The 15,121-nt window shown below is 44.1% G+C and overlaps 1 protein-coding gene across 5 annotated transcripts in view; it reads left to right on the forward strand.

The window, feature by feature from the left end:
- The window catches only part of LOC126403592 (IQ motif and SEC7 domain-containing protein 1-like), a 128,445-nt gene that overhangs the window by 53,231 nt on the left and 60,093 nt on the right, over nt 1-15,121 (forward strand). The window contains exon 1 of one of the 5 annotated variants that reach the window (XM_050066347.1): nt 8,275-8,712. The exons of the other annotated variants lie outside the window; for them this stretch is intronic. Coding sequence (XP_049922304.1) covers nt 8,594-8,712 — 119 coding nt within the window. The 5' untranslated portion in view covers nt 8,275-8,593. Of the gene's footprint in view, nt 1-8,274; nt 8,713-15,121 lie in introns of those variants that run through there. 5 annotated transcript variants of the gene reach the window in all.

Genomic DNA, 15,121 nt, shown 5'->3' on the forward strand with positions numbered 1-15,121 from the left:
TAATTGCTGTCATTGTTCATTTTAGTCAAACCATACACTTTAAAAAACGAGGCGCTGCTCCAACTAGAAAACAATGTTTTGATGCATTGGATGTGCTGAATGTGCATATTAAGGCAGTACAGGAGGAGGTGCACATTAATAATCCTCCAGGACTGTAACATGCTCATGTTTAACCCAAACAATGTGTCATGTGACTGCAGTTGGTTAGGATTGAGGTCGTTTTCACCACTAGAGTTTGTTTGTAACTGGACCGAGACCACCTCTTCAAGAAGGTCTCGGTCCAGTTGTTTTGGTGCCCACCCAAGTGCGATTGCTGTGTTCTCACCTGTCCAAATGAACCGCACTTAGGTGGAAAATGAACTTGAGTTTGACTGAACCGAACAAAACAGGGCAGGTGTGAAAGAACCCTTAGTTTTCTGAAGGCATGCAAGAAAAGCATTTCCTTAACAAATTCAATGCCACACAAAGTGAGTACCAGATATACAAATGATCATTTCGGGGAGTGAAGTATTCCTTTAAATACATTTTGCTGGTGATAACTTGAGAACTTTAACTTGTAATTGAGTATTTTAGATTGCAGTATTGGCACTTTTACTCAAGTACAGGATCTGAATACGTCTTCCACCACTGGAAGTATCAGGCGTGTGTGAGGAGAGCTGGCTCTGCCAAAGCTCAACATCAGTATTACTGACACCAGCTTATCGAGAAGCATAAACTCATGCGGTGGCAGCGAAAAGCCTCAGCAGCGGCCTGAGGGGTCAAGAAACGGCTCTGTCTGTACTTCGCAGTCAGAGGCAGAGAGACAGCTCTTTGTTTGCCCCGCTATGAGAAGCTCGTCTGTCTTCTGCCTCTGATGTTCTCAGGCTTGAGGCCAAGTCAGTGACAGAAGGAGCCTTTGCACAGCGCTGTGCCCTCTGCCAGAGAGCTACAGAGAGGCTGTGCTGCGTTGTTACTGAGCTGCGTTGTGACATGGAAAAAAAAAAACAGCAGGGGAAACTAAACCTCTCACCTCTTATCTCCAGCGTGGGGTGGTAGAGGTCACTGTCTCAGGGGAGGTCAGTTTTTCCAGCTGTTGACACTAATTGGAGTGGTTAGGAAAATGTTTTTGTGGAACTTAAGTTAATATTTGTGTTTTAGTTGCTCAAAGCTGAACATAACAATGCTGAAATAACTTCTGGTAGCTGGGCTGTGGTGTTTTTTGTTAACCTCTCTAGTCATGTCTGTGATTTAGTGCTCTGTCATCTTTCCTCTTACTTAAATACTTGGTTGAATCTGCATATGTTTAGTTAATGTCGCTAAATGAAGCTTAGAACATGTGCTTTCCCTCACTCGGTCTGTCACGTGTGGCCTAACAATAACCCTCCTGAGGGAAATGTTTTCCCAACATCAGGCATGGCATCGATCACATCAGGCTGCCATTGTTCCTGCAGACGAGGTGATGCACTGCCATCTTGTGGTGTGCGGCTCGTAGTGCTCCACCGACTGTCACTTCTCTCCCACTTGACTCTCTCCGTCACTCTCTCTCCTCTTCTGATGCGTTTGAAGTGGGCTGAAGTCTCATGAGAGGAGACGGGACCCCTGCAGAGCTACTCAGCCGAGGACAATGTAATGCTTCCCACTGCTAGGAACAGACAGTTCCACCAGTGCTGTTGTTCCCACATATTGTGCAGACGCATTCAAAACGCTGCACGGTGAACACACAGTTTGTCTTGTTAAAGATTTATAAGATCCAAGAACGCTAGCCAACCAAAAAAGAGGGGGAAAAAACTACCAGAATGCACTTTGATGGGAACAAAGTGCTGCATCAGTTTTGAGAAGTTCAAGTGTACAGAACTTGGTGTTTTGTGACCTCCAGCAGTTGTACATCGCTGTTATCTGTCTTTGTATCAGCTAAGGCAACTCAGCAGAGACTGACAGCCAGTTCAGCGAGGAACAGGCAATGTCAGGAAAATGTGTGATTTTCAATTCCAGCTGAGCAACTCTTGAGTTTATGTGTTGTTGTGTCCTCTCTTTTTCACAATGACAAATTTACACAGCAACAACTAAACTAGGAAAACAATGTTAAGTGTAAGATATTGCTGCGTAAAGACTAAAATAACAACAAAATTGTGACTAATGAAATGTTGGTACTAGTAGAGTAAAGTATCAGTTCATCAGTTGCTGCTGATTAATCTGTTGTCGATCGAATTGCTTCAGATGCAGTGTGAGAAGGCAAGTCAGTCTCCAGCTTCAGCTCTGTCCTTTTCTCTCAGCTGTTTAAAATCAAAAGGAAGATGCCCACTCATCCTCCTCCAGTGACTGTAGGCGTTCTCCAGTTTCTCCACCATGCTATCAGACTGGTTTCCATTCTCCATAATCTTGTGTTATCCTAGATTCTGGTCTAAAATGTGACTACAAATCCACTCACTTGTCAGCACCAGCTTCTACCATCTTAGATCACTTGCAAAATTAAAATCATTCCTGCCAGTTAAATATTTTGAGGCTTTAGTCCACGCATTGATTTCCTCTCGCCTCGATTATTGCAGTTCTCTCTATGCGGGAATCATTCAGTCAGCCCCGTCTTGCCTGCAGCTTGTTCAAAATGCAGCAGAAAGGCTCCTCACTGGTACCAGGAAGAGACACAGTATCGCCATTGCACTGGCCTCCCAGTGCTGAATTAATTTCAGGATGCATTTATTTGTTTTTAAAGCGCTGTTTGGGCTGGCATCTGGTTACATTTCTTAACTGCTCTTCCACTATTCCACCTCCCGACCCCTCGGATCTGTTGACCAATCACTGCTCTCTACTCTATGCATTTAGAAACCAAAGGAGATTAAACTGTGGAAGAGTCTTCCACAAACAAGTGGGTCTTCCCCGTCCAGTGATGTCTTTAAATCCTGTCCGTCTCTTCTCTTTTAATCATGATGACATGCCTGGTTATGACCTCGCTCTGGTTTTTATTTGCTTGTTTTTTATTTTGTTGCTTGTGCCGTGCTGTCTTTGTGTTATGATTTCACGAAGACATCTTATATTCTCTTATTTCGGACAGTTTTATTGCATCATTTCTCTGTTTTATTTAAAGTTGTTGTAAAGCTCTTCGGTCAGCATTTGTTGTCTTAAATGCACTTTATAAATAAACCTGACTTGACATATATTTAGTGAATGCAAGCTCACTATTTCAGTTCTCTAGCTGGCTCATTTTTCAAGAAGACCGACACAAGGCCGTTAGATTGGATCTCATCAACATGCACTTCCTGTCACACTAAAAGCCTCCTACGGTGCGTGTTTACATATGGTGTGTGTGTGTGTGTGTGTGTGTGCAATGTATGTGTATCTGCGCTTTGTGTGTTTAGTGCGCTGCAAGGCTGGAAAGCCTTTCGCACACAGCCCTGCACAGAATCCTCCAGCCATAGCCCAACAGCCCGCATTAAGCACAGAGGCCAGCTGGATTAAAGGGGGCCATATGGTGACAGAGGAGAGATGGGAGGTTGGCACAGGAAGGCCAATGTATGCAATGTTTTTACATCTTAAAGGCCGTGTACCAACATGTCTTGATGTATGCAGGGCTAGAAAATATAAATGGCAATTTAAACATTAACCTTAGCCCTTGTAATTGTGTGTGTGCTTGTTTTTGTTCCATATGTGTGTGTGCTTGTGTGTGTGTGCGCGTGGAGGCATTACAGCCTGCGCTTTAGTGTTGAAAAGTGATCGCTGAGACCGTAAATTTAAGGTTATTTGTCAATTTGAAAGAGCATCTTGCTCAGCGGCCTGCTTGCCGGTGTGTGTGTGTCTGTGTCTGTGTGTGTGTGTGTGTGTGCCCAGACTACCAACACTCGTTGTGCTCGTCGGTTTTCACATACACACCTAGAGTTGAACAGGACGGAGCTCGCCGATGCTTCTGTCAGAGTCCCCTCCCCCTCACAACCTTTCGGCGATGTGCGCAGCACACACACACACACACACACACACAGTGACCAGCAGAGCACACAAATTGGTCAGCTGTCAACGTGGAGGTTAAATTACGTGTCAAGCTTTGGTAGAATTGCACTCGAGTTTTACCGGAACACCTCACTGATTAACTGTCTCTGTGCTCTGTAGGGGACATTACAAGTGCTACCGAGGACCAAAGAGGTAACTGGTCCTAAAGTCTAAAGGCTGCTAATTAGAGGCTGCAATCTTTAGTATGTCCCGCAATTGAAAATGTTGAACTGTCAACTGTGTTACACTCAGAGCCTTCTCTTAAAGTCTGTAGGAGAAAGGTATTTGGGTTGACTGTGAGCATGAACGAATTGTAATGGCAGTCTCCATATTATGAGATATATTGTGTGTAAAGTGGACATCATGGCCTCAGTGACCACTTTTACCTGCACGCTAATATCCCATTATTATATATAACATATTCATCTATAATCATTTGAAAATAATCAGAATTTGAAACAAGTCATAAAAGCAGCATTTTCCATTTTGATATTCCAAATTAAGCTTTTTTTCAATTGTGACATTTTCAAATTAAGACATATGGGATGATAGTATTGCATATATACTATATACTATGATATTATACTATTCAGGTTTTAGGAGCACTATTTGGTATTGTATACAGTGCATTCAGGGTGCCCCTTGACTGGGGTTTTTACTGCAGTTTGTGATCAGGGTTGGGTGTCATTTGGCTTTTTTGAGGCAAGACATGGGAACTTGGCTTTGGTCTTGAGCAGCCGTATTTACCGACAAATAGCCTCAAGTTTACACATTGTACAGCTAGGCTTAACTTTATACTGTTTGCCTCACTGTCATACATCGCTGGCACACACAGGCTTTGTCTCTCTCTTTTAACCAAACATTCATTATGCACATGATCTCATTTGGCATGGAAATGAAGCACTAAAATCTGAGCTGTTATTCAGTCCAGTAGGAACCGGTTGTGAAGGTATTGGCGCCATTTTGGTACCAAACCCTATTTGTGACACACGGACTCTTGCCTATGTTCGATCAGCTCTGTGTGTTCTACGCAAACCAACTCGCCAACAGTTTGCAAGGCTGTGAGGTAGAGATGCATGCCCAAATGAATAGCCCACTTTTCCTGTCAGAAATACACCTACTCTGAACATTATGAAAACCTGGATATCAACAGGTTCTTGGATATGCGCAAATATCGCAACACCAACCTTTTCGAGGAGGTGGTTGATGGAATGAAAGAGGGAGGCTGTGTTCGCTCCATCGATCAAGTCGTCTGCCACTGGTGGAAAACTATGAGAAAATCTATTTTACTACAAAGTGGAAAATGGCACAAGTGGCTCCAGGCATTCTACTTCCTCATGTTTGCATGTTTCCATTTTATGCACGGCGGAATATTCAATTTTATGCCTTTACGCCAGCGACAGCCATGGCCATTTTTGGGCTGCCTGTATCTATCCTTCTTCGATATTTCAAGAATGCCTTCAGGTATTTCTTCAAATTTGGCACAAATGTCAACTTGGACTCAGCAATGAAGTGGTTAGATTTTGGTGGTCAAAGGTCAAGGTCACCGTGACCTCCCAAATATAATGATGATGTGATGACATTTTATATCCAGAAGGCCAAAGGTCAACTTTACTCTGACATTAGAATGCTCTGCAAAAAACACTTGTTTGGCTGTTATTCAGTGTCATACGGTAACTCAGCAACAGAAGGGGAGACCCTGGGTCAGTCACTGAATTGGTGACACTAATCTTGGGTGACCACCTTGAAACTGTGCTGATTGTATAGATCATCTGTGCTGCCAGTGAGGAAGACTATGGCAAGCTGTTTTAACATTTAATCACTAAGTTTGACTATCCGGAATTACCATTATAGATATCAACAACACCATTTTGACTAGTCGTAATGTCATTGTGACTAGTATGCATTTTAATTGAAGATATCAATGATGTCATTCTGACTAGTCAAAACTACAGTTACAGATATCTGTAATTAGATTTTGACTAGTCAAAACTCATTACAGATATCTGTAATTCAGTTTTGACTAGTAAGATTCAAACTACTTTTGTCATTAATGTGTATTGGGTTTCTCATTATAGATATCTCCAATGTAGTTGCGGATATCTGCAATTCTTATTGCGGATATCCGCAAATGAATTGGAGATATCTCTAATTCAGTTGCAGATATCTACAACGTCATTCTGACTATCTGAAACTTAATTCAAGATATCTAGAAAGGACCATGTAGATATCTTCAATTGATGATAATTAAAGATATCTTGAACTTGAATTATGACTAGTCAAAATGACATTGTAGATATCTGCAACTGAAATACAGATATCTACAATTCAGTTGCAGATATCCGCAACTATCATGGAGATATCTATAATGACAAACCCCATACACATGAATGGCAAAAGTAGTTTGAATCTTACTAGTCAAAACTGAATTACAGATATCTGTAATTAGAGTTTTGACTAGTCAAAATCTAATTACAGATATCTTGAATAAGAGTTTTGACTAGGCAAAATTATGTTGCAGATATCAGTAATGAATATCCAGTCTAGCTATTAAATGTTAAAACGGCTTGCCATAGGAAGACGTGTGTGAAGCATCAACATTGTAGAATTTGTAGCTTCTTTGCAGCAACATCCATTTTTCAAGCTGCTATGGTGACATATGACCCTGGACAGACACGGATATAAACCGCAACTTGACTGGTTCGTGGAGGCAAACAATTGCGAGGCAGTAATTCTAGTTAATAGCCATGTAAACAGCTTCGGTGGAATAATGTCTTTTTTTTTTTTTTATAAGAGCAAAAACTAGAAAAAAATGTGCATGTAAATGTGGTGAGTGTAGCACAAAAGGAAAGCTCATAAGGTGCCCAAAATGGAAAGTGTTTGTCCCTACCTTAATATATTAGCACTCATTTGGGGAGCATGAGGTCACAGTAAATTTCATGTTGAAAAATCTTGCGCTGGATATGTGGATATAAAAGGTTCAACAATGTCGATGGAGGCCAAAATTATACACTCCACTCTGCACTCACAGGTGTACACAAACAAGCGTGCATAAACAGGCATAGGGGTACACACACAGTCACGCACACACAAATGGCTCGGTGACAGGCGCATGGCAGAGCTTGAGGGATCCGCACTTGTGCTTGATAATTAGAACTAACATAGCCGGTGTAATTGCAGTGAGATGATGCACATATACAATTAGCAGCTACACAAGTTCATTAAGAAAAAGACAGAGGTCTGACAGCACTAGTCACCTTGGCGTTAACACTCGATACGTGGACAGGACTGTGTGCCTTTGAGTCTGCCCAGGGTTGAAAGGCATCCTCCCCTGGAGACTGTGAGCCATCGGGCCTAGGGTTAGCCCACTGTGTGTGTCTGTGTGTGTGTGTGTGCGCGTTGGCTTTATAAAGTCCTGATGAAAGCTTGTCTCCATAGACACTCTCCTGCCCTCCTGCCGTCCCGCTTTGGATGCTGTTACGTGGTTAAAATGTCAACAACAGTGCCGTCTCTTTCCTAATAGAGGCTCAGTACAGTACAGTCAGTGTACAGTACGTTGTGTACATCATCTGCAGTTCATTTTGATCCGTTTTGTCACCACTTCAGTTTTCCTTTGAATCAAGATCGAATCTTCAGTGATGTTGCCTTATTTCTGCTTAATATTTCACACTTCCTTTCTGGTTTTGGCATCACTTGTACATGATGCAATGTCTGTGCAAACGCAAAGTCCAGAACTGCACGCTCTCTAACTCCTTCACCAGATGACTTGTTTTCCTTATAATTATATCTGGAATTTTCATTTGCTTCCATTATCCCATCTCTGTGTTAGTCCTGTGGTGTTTCTATTTTTCTGCAGTCATAATTAATCAGAGCTATGCAGCATCTTTACCTGTTTGCACCACCCCTCATTGGACTGGAAAGCCTCATCCGTTCTGAAAGACACTACAGAGAAAAGTGCATTGATTTTAGAAGAGAGAAAGATGGAGAGTAAGGAGGGGTGAGTATGTGAGAAGAAGAGGAATGGGAAGAGAGGGAGAGCGAAGGAGAAGAGAGAGGGAGTGAAAACAAAATGGGAGGGAGGGGAGAGAAGGCATGATAATGAGCCCTACCTCTGACACATCCTCCTGTTTCTATGGAGACCAAGGAGCCAATCGTGTGGCCTTGCTGAGGACTGTACTACTGGAGCTGATAAGAGGGTGGGGAGAGGCGTACGCAGATGCTTCTCTGTGTTTATGAGAGCCAGTATAATCTCCCAGTGGCTCTGCTGCAGGTCGTGTCCTCTTGCTTTTTATTTAGGAGTGGCATCCTCCCCAGGTACTGGCTCCAGTGAACAATTACCCATCATCCACCATGCTTTAAAACAGAGGCTTCTCATCAGTGCTCAACAGCCAGCGCCTTCAGCTTCTTGGCTCTACAACAGCCTCTCCCTCCACCCCTCTTCCTTCTCCTCCTCCTCCATCACCATAACCAGCCACCCCCCACCAGCCGCCAGCCTCTTGGATGCTCCTCGTTACATCACACACACTGCTCTCAGGCTGCCTGTGTTTGTGACTGGGAGGGAGAGGGAGAGTGAATGTGAGTGAGCCCGTGTGCGCACGCCGTCTCAGTCACGCAGTCCCATTGACCAGCATACAGGATGGACAAACCAAGCGTGTGGCGCGCCGTGGTGAGCAGCACGGACCCCAGGCGAACGCGGGACCCCGGGTCCCATTCGAGCAGACCGGGCTCAGCCATGGGCTACCGGCTCTACGACATGTGAGTAGCATGTTCAGTGTGAATGCTGTCGGGTGAGCGCGACAGGCAGGCTCGTCTGTCTGGGCGGCACTGGTGGAGCTCCCATTCATGGAGACAGCAGTGGAGTGGGTGGTGGTGGAGGAAAACACGGTGTCTACCTCTCCAGTGTCTGTGCTGAGTCACCTATGGCATCCAGACCTTGCTCTGTCCTCTCATGTTCCCTTCCTGTGCTCTTAGTAAACAACATCTCTCTCCAGGGGAGGGGCGGCGAGGTGCAACATACGTTTGTCTGTGTGTGAATGAGATGCAAAAAAAATTCCACCAAGATGAATTAATACCATGTGTCTTCATACACAGTGATGAAACCCGAGTGTTGTTTTGTATTTGCCCACCATTATCACAACAGAGTCATGTGAGTGAGCCTCGGGTGGAAATATGACTCATTTCTGGATGATGCTGTGACAGCTCTTACTGGGCACACGAGTTCCTTGCAGCTTCTGCCGTATATTTGTGGGTGTGAGTGTGTTCTCTTGTGTGATTGGTACAGTGTGTGTGCGTGTGTGGCATCGCTAGTGTGTGTGTATGAGATGCGGCTGGGTCTGAGCTGTTATTTTTGGGATAGTGATGAGTCCCACGGTCTATGTGGAAAGCATGAGTCTCTACTTCAGTACATCATGTGTCAGATCTGCCGGGATGAAAGGTGGACATATTTAGATGGGGTTGTTTTTCTGGAGTTATATTAAGCTTTGTATTTTTGGTGTGGTGCTGCACAGGAATTTTCTGCACACCATCTACCCTTTGCCTCGTACTCAACGCCTTCAGTATTTAGCTGAATAAGCATTATGCCATCTTATTTCTCTGCAGAGGCACATCTAAGTTTCTCTGTTGTAGAGTGTGTAGTCTGCATCACTTTATTCATTTACAACCCTGTACATGAATGCTTAAATTTTTCCCTCATGTACTTACCAGCTGGTGCATAACGTTGAGCTGAATTACCCTGTCATGTTATGATCTAATACCATACATGGGGATCAGTCATCTTAATGAATATGAGACCTTCACGGATCTCTCCACAGAGTCCTTGATAGGCAGTCCGCCCCTGCCATTCGCTGGCTTAAATCTCTGTCTTGTTTCCATGTGTAAAGTGCGCATGAATACATGAATACATTCCTCAGATTCCCAAGTTCCTTTAGTGTACCAGTAATAATAATTATATTACATGCACCATTCTGTTTATGGTGTTGCATAACAGGCAATTGAACATCTTGGTCTGTCTGTGGTTCTGAGCTAGAGGCGGATTTCTGTCTTCCCTCTTTCCTTCCAGCATTAGTCCAAAGAAAGCTTTAACCACAGAAAGTCACATGACAGGGCCGAGAGGCAGAGCTCAGGAAGGCGAAAGCGAGGTTGCAAATCGATGACTTTGTGAAATATTCGCTGCTATCTCTGTAAGGGGACAGAGGACATGTGCCGCAGATTGACATTAATGTATTGCTTTGACTGTCTGTCAAACGGACCGAGGCTCACAGCGCCTGGCCAATACTCCTTTAATGAGGAGCTGGAGCGGGATGAGTCTGTTCTGTTGTAAATGTCATTTCATCATTGCTGGCAGGCCCCGGTCCCTCTGGAATGCTAATGCTGTGCCTACAACACTGGAAAGCCAAGAAGAGGATAACCTGGAGTTGGCTGAAGGCTTTCTTGGCCTTTAAGGGTACTACACTTCACAGCTCTGGCCTGAAGGGATGCAGAGGTTGCCTTGGGTAGAATACGTCAACATGTGTGAAGTGTGTTTTATTCAGCTCAGCACAGTGGAACAAAATGAATACTCTGCATGCAAGGCATGCTGAAGAGAGACCAACTGAGGCATTTTCAATTAGTAATCAAACCAGGTCTGTTAATGTGTTGTGTGTTAAACCATTTAACAAGGACGTAGGGTAATAGCTTCTTTGCATATGACTACCAATGAAGACTACCAGCACTGCAGAGAAGCGTATGATTTGTGCTGTTTACAGCTGTTCCAATCGATCAACTTGGGAAAAAACAAGCGCCGCTTTAAGTCCTTGAACTAACGTCAGATGTTAACATTGAAGCATTTTAAACGTCCCATGTTCTTGGCCACAACTCAGATTTTCAGTGGCGTTTCACCTCACCTCTTGGAACGGTTGACCCAGCAGGTAGAAAAAAGTAGCTGAAGTTAGCTAATGTTAGCTAGTGACGCTAACCTGACAGCTATGTGTCCAGTTGGAATATGAAAGACAGTTACAGTTGAGCGTATTTACTCACCCGGCCAGAAACAAAATGGCAGTCATTTCAGTCGTGACCCGAACCTCTCAAAAAATAGTAATAGTCCATTAGACTCTTGTATGCTGTCATCGACTCACCATGTAAAGTTAGTAACGTTAGGAGGTCTGAAGGAGAAGGTCATTTGTAAAGATGAGCGTGTCCATGCGGGTCAAATCGGTCAAGTTGCGGGGAAAAAACACTTTTCTTCATTTTGAATGAATCACTTTCAGTATTCCAATTTTCTGATGATACCTGTCACTCCAACCCTTTTGTATCGTCACGTTTCTCTGTTTCCAGTTCTTGCTGAATATGGATTTATCGTGCGTCAGAATGGTCACGATTGCAGACAACCTTTTGGTTTTCACAGTTTACTGTTGCAGAGCAATGTACAACTGGACCACAGAGCAGGGAGTGATACTGCATGATCATTCTGCACCTGCTGTGAAATGGTACACATAGTTAAACTGTAAGGGTTTTGCTAAATCCACAACCCTTAGGTTGGTTTTGTTTGAGGGGTTATGACGTGGATCTGTACAGTAGATACTCTGCAGGAGTATTGCTGCCCTGCTTCATTGCTCAGCAGTTGTTAACCCGGCTTGCGCACACACAAAAAAAGCTTTCTAATGTGCTAATTTTTGTTATTCCAAATCATAAGAGATGCATTTTGGAGCTGAGATGTGCACATCTCTTTCCTGAAATCAAATGCTTGGTAATCCTATTGTCCGTGACATTACCATCCAGGAGGTTTGATCTTTGTGCATGGATTACTTTCTGGGATTCATAATCACTTCCCTGTGCTCAGCACACTGAGCATATAACATTGCACAGACAAGGTGGCTAATAAACATCAATGGGTTTTACCCTTGCATTCTCAGAGGGCATTCATGCCGTTAAGCCGGTACAGCAGGAATGCCCATTTCCCATTATTGGCTGCGAGATTCTTAATGCAATGCCCCTGTTCAAGTGACGCCAGCGCTGATGAAAAAGAGAGTGCGTCACCAGAGCTGTAAGGCACTGACAGCACATTCCTTTACTTTGAGCCCGAGCCTTTGACAGCACCGTGTGCAAGGTCTGCAGACTGAGAGAGTGTACAAAGACAACTGCCAGCAAAGCTCTCGATATGCCTCCACGGGAGACAGCAACTGTAGGATGCACACAGCTATTGCACGAGACAACAACCGCAATACAATGCATGGCATCGCCAGCACATGAGCTGGCACAGAGCATGCTGTCAGTTCATATAGCATCAGTGGACGGGGCATAACGTTACAGAGCTGGAAGTGAGTCACTAGTTAAAGCAGGGATACATGCTGTATGTATGTGCAGGCCTGTCTTCATAATGACCCTTTGATTTTTCACTTGTCTGATAGCTACAGTGACTGTCCGCTGCCATAAATGACTAGACTCATTCTGTAAAGCTGTCAAGATATAGCCATTAAAGCACCATAATTATATCCCTTCAGGCATTATGCCAACAGCTGTATAGCTTATTTATTGATCCACTGTTTGATCTCATCTTAATGATTTTGACTGATAGCAGCACATTCACACCTTAAGATTTCCTTTTCTGCTCCATCAATAATCTTCTGACAGAGCAAGCAAGAAAAAAAGAGAATATAGCCTAACACGGTAGAGAATAATGGATGATGAATAGATGAGAATGGATCATAGATGGTTAAAGAATCACCTCACGGAGTTGTTTTGACAGAACTGAGGTAAAGGGAGCTTCAACACTGGATCAGTCTGCCAAGTCAAACAGCCTACTGTACCATTTTCCCCACCGATGCTACAGTAGCATTTTGGCTTTTGCCAAAATAGCACAAACTTGGCTCGGGCTGAGCTCAGTCAGCTCAAAGGCTGTCATTTGCACACTAAAACCTCAGCAGCTGGACATCAGTAGGCTGGCACCGAGTTTTCAGTGGTCGAGTTTACAGCTGGAGCCGTGTCAGCCATGTGTAAGGATTATCAAACCAACAGGAGCCGTCGGGCTCTCAGGGGCACATCTCAGCGAGTTAAAGTTTCCTCGGGGGAGTAGCTACAGTAGTGTCTGATGCATCCGTGGTTTTGAAACAGCCGATAATAAGCTCCTGCCTTTGCCAATGGCAACGTCAGAAGCGACAGCACAGAGGAGAGTTGGGTGCATCAGAAAAAAAGGATGCATCTCCAGAACATTTTGTTCCTCTGGCAAAAATCAAAACAGATATGAGGATATGTTTATCAGCAACAATGTTACATAAACACAACCATACCAAGATATCACCGAGCATGTTATCTCGCACATTGACTCTTATTTTCATGGTTTTCTGTTTACTCTTTCATAATTGGAAAATGGCTTTAAGCCCTTTTCAAAGAGAGCACACCGGCTGACTCATGCTTAGTATATTTTCTTCTATACATGTTTTCCGCTTTCATGACTCTGGAATATCCATGCGTGCCGTATTTGCTTACTTCATGCTATCCTGGATAATCCTATCAGGGGTTTTAAATGGTGAATCATCGTCATGTGTTAAGCCTGTACACATCATTCAACAAACCATATCATTTAAAGGATTATTAAAGGCGACACAACCATCTCTTCTCTCTCGTAGTAGACCTGACTGGTGACAAATACAGCCTGCTGGGTTGGACATGTGCGCTGAGCTGGTGGTCCTGCCTCTAAGCGTACACTCTCTGACAGGGGGAGACAGGGCTCCTCATCAGTTCTGTTACCTGGCCTTAGGTTGTGAAAGGCCTTCAAGCAAGCTGGCAGAGACTGAAAACAGTGGGATCTACCTCTAACCAGCCACAGAGGATTTTCTCCCCCTTTTTTCCTCTCTTTTTCCTCTCCTCTCGCTGTTCGCCTGTGTGCCTGCGCTTTCTGCTTTAATACAAAGCCAAAGCTGGAGGAGTGAGTCTGCCGTTGTTGTGGATCTCTCCCCTCCTCCATGTGTCTTTCTCTCTCTCTCTCGTTCTGCTTTTGTCTCCACACCCTCCGTCTCTTCTGTCTTTCCCCCCTCCTCCTCTACCTATCTTCTGCGTGGCTGCCTTCTGGCTGGGGGCTAGACAGCTGTACTGTACAATCTGCGTGATGCAAGTGCTTGTGCTCATGCAAACTGTGCTGCAACTTTCATGTAAGGTTTTTCTCCCCAGAGCACCCCTGAAGAATGACATGAAGTGATATTATCTGCCCTGTAGTGTAAACTAACATGCTAGTCAGATACTCTTTAGCTTCTGTGCCTCCCTGTTTGCCTGTAATGGTATCTCCCCGCTGACTGCAGCAATTGTGTTTTTATCCCAAACAGAAGACGAAGCACAACTGTGTGACACATCACTGGGGCCCATGTGCAAAGAGTTGAGCTTGGACAGTATAAAGCGGCATCATAAATCATTCTGGTGTTCAGTTTTACACTGCCTTCGCCACGAAGCTGACATAAACTGTGTGTAATGATGTAAAAATGTGTGTTGTTTGTGTGTGGAGACATGTTTCCACTCGTGATCTGAGGTCTGCCTTTTATTGAATGCTTCTCCGGTGCAGTATGAATAAGAAATAAATGAGTTTCCATGATGTATTGGATTGATGTACTCGCTGAGTGAATCAGCATGCTTGTCAGACTCCTCATTCCCCCGATCACATCAGCTCATTGGCTCCCGGAGCTTTGAAGGCACGGTTGCTACTCCGAGCTGCCACCAGGGGGAGAACTTTTCTAACACATCCTTTCAGACAGGCTGTCCTTCACACCGACATTATTATGAGCTGGTGTTCTTCTGTGTACTTTAAAATCCTAGTTATAATGATGTCTTTATCGTGGATTTTCTGTACAACTTTGCCAGCTCATATCCAGTGATCTATGATGGTTATTATATCTTATGCCGTCACCATCTGTCTTCTTTGGTTCCTGTTTGAATGCAGAAAGGCCTTGCAAGGCAGACAGACAGAAAGCCAGGGTTAGGTTTAGGGCTTATGTGCAATCACTTCTTTTGTGTGCAGGACAGCCACCTCACAAACAATTCGATTTTAAGCACCAGCCATAACTGTCACCTGCTCAGATGTCTGTATAATATTTACATTCTTGTTCCAGGTTCCTCATCCATGCATTGGTTCACACTGAGCTCCCTGCTCTGCCCCCTCTCACATACCGTTGGCCAGAGGATTTTCCGCAGCAGGCCATTT

This window comes from Epinephelus moara, chromosome 16 (genome assembly GCF_006386435.1).
Source record: "Epinephelus moara isolate mb chromosome 16, YSFRI_EMoa_1.0, whole genome shotgun sequence".
Taxonomy (NCBI): domain Eukaryota; kingdom Metazoa; phylum Chordata; class Actinopteri; order Perciformes; family Serranidae; genus Epinephelus; species Epinephelus moara.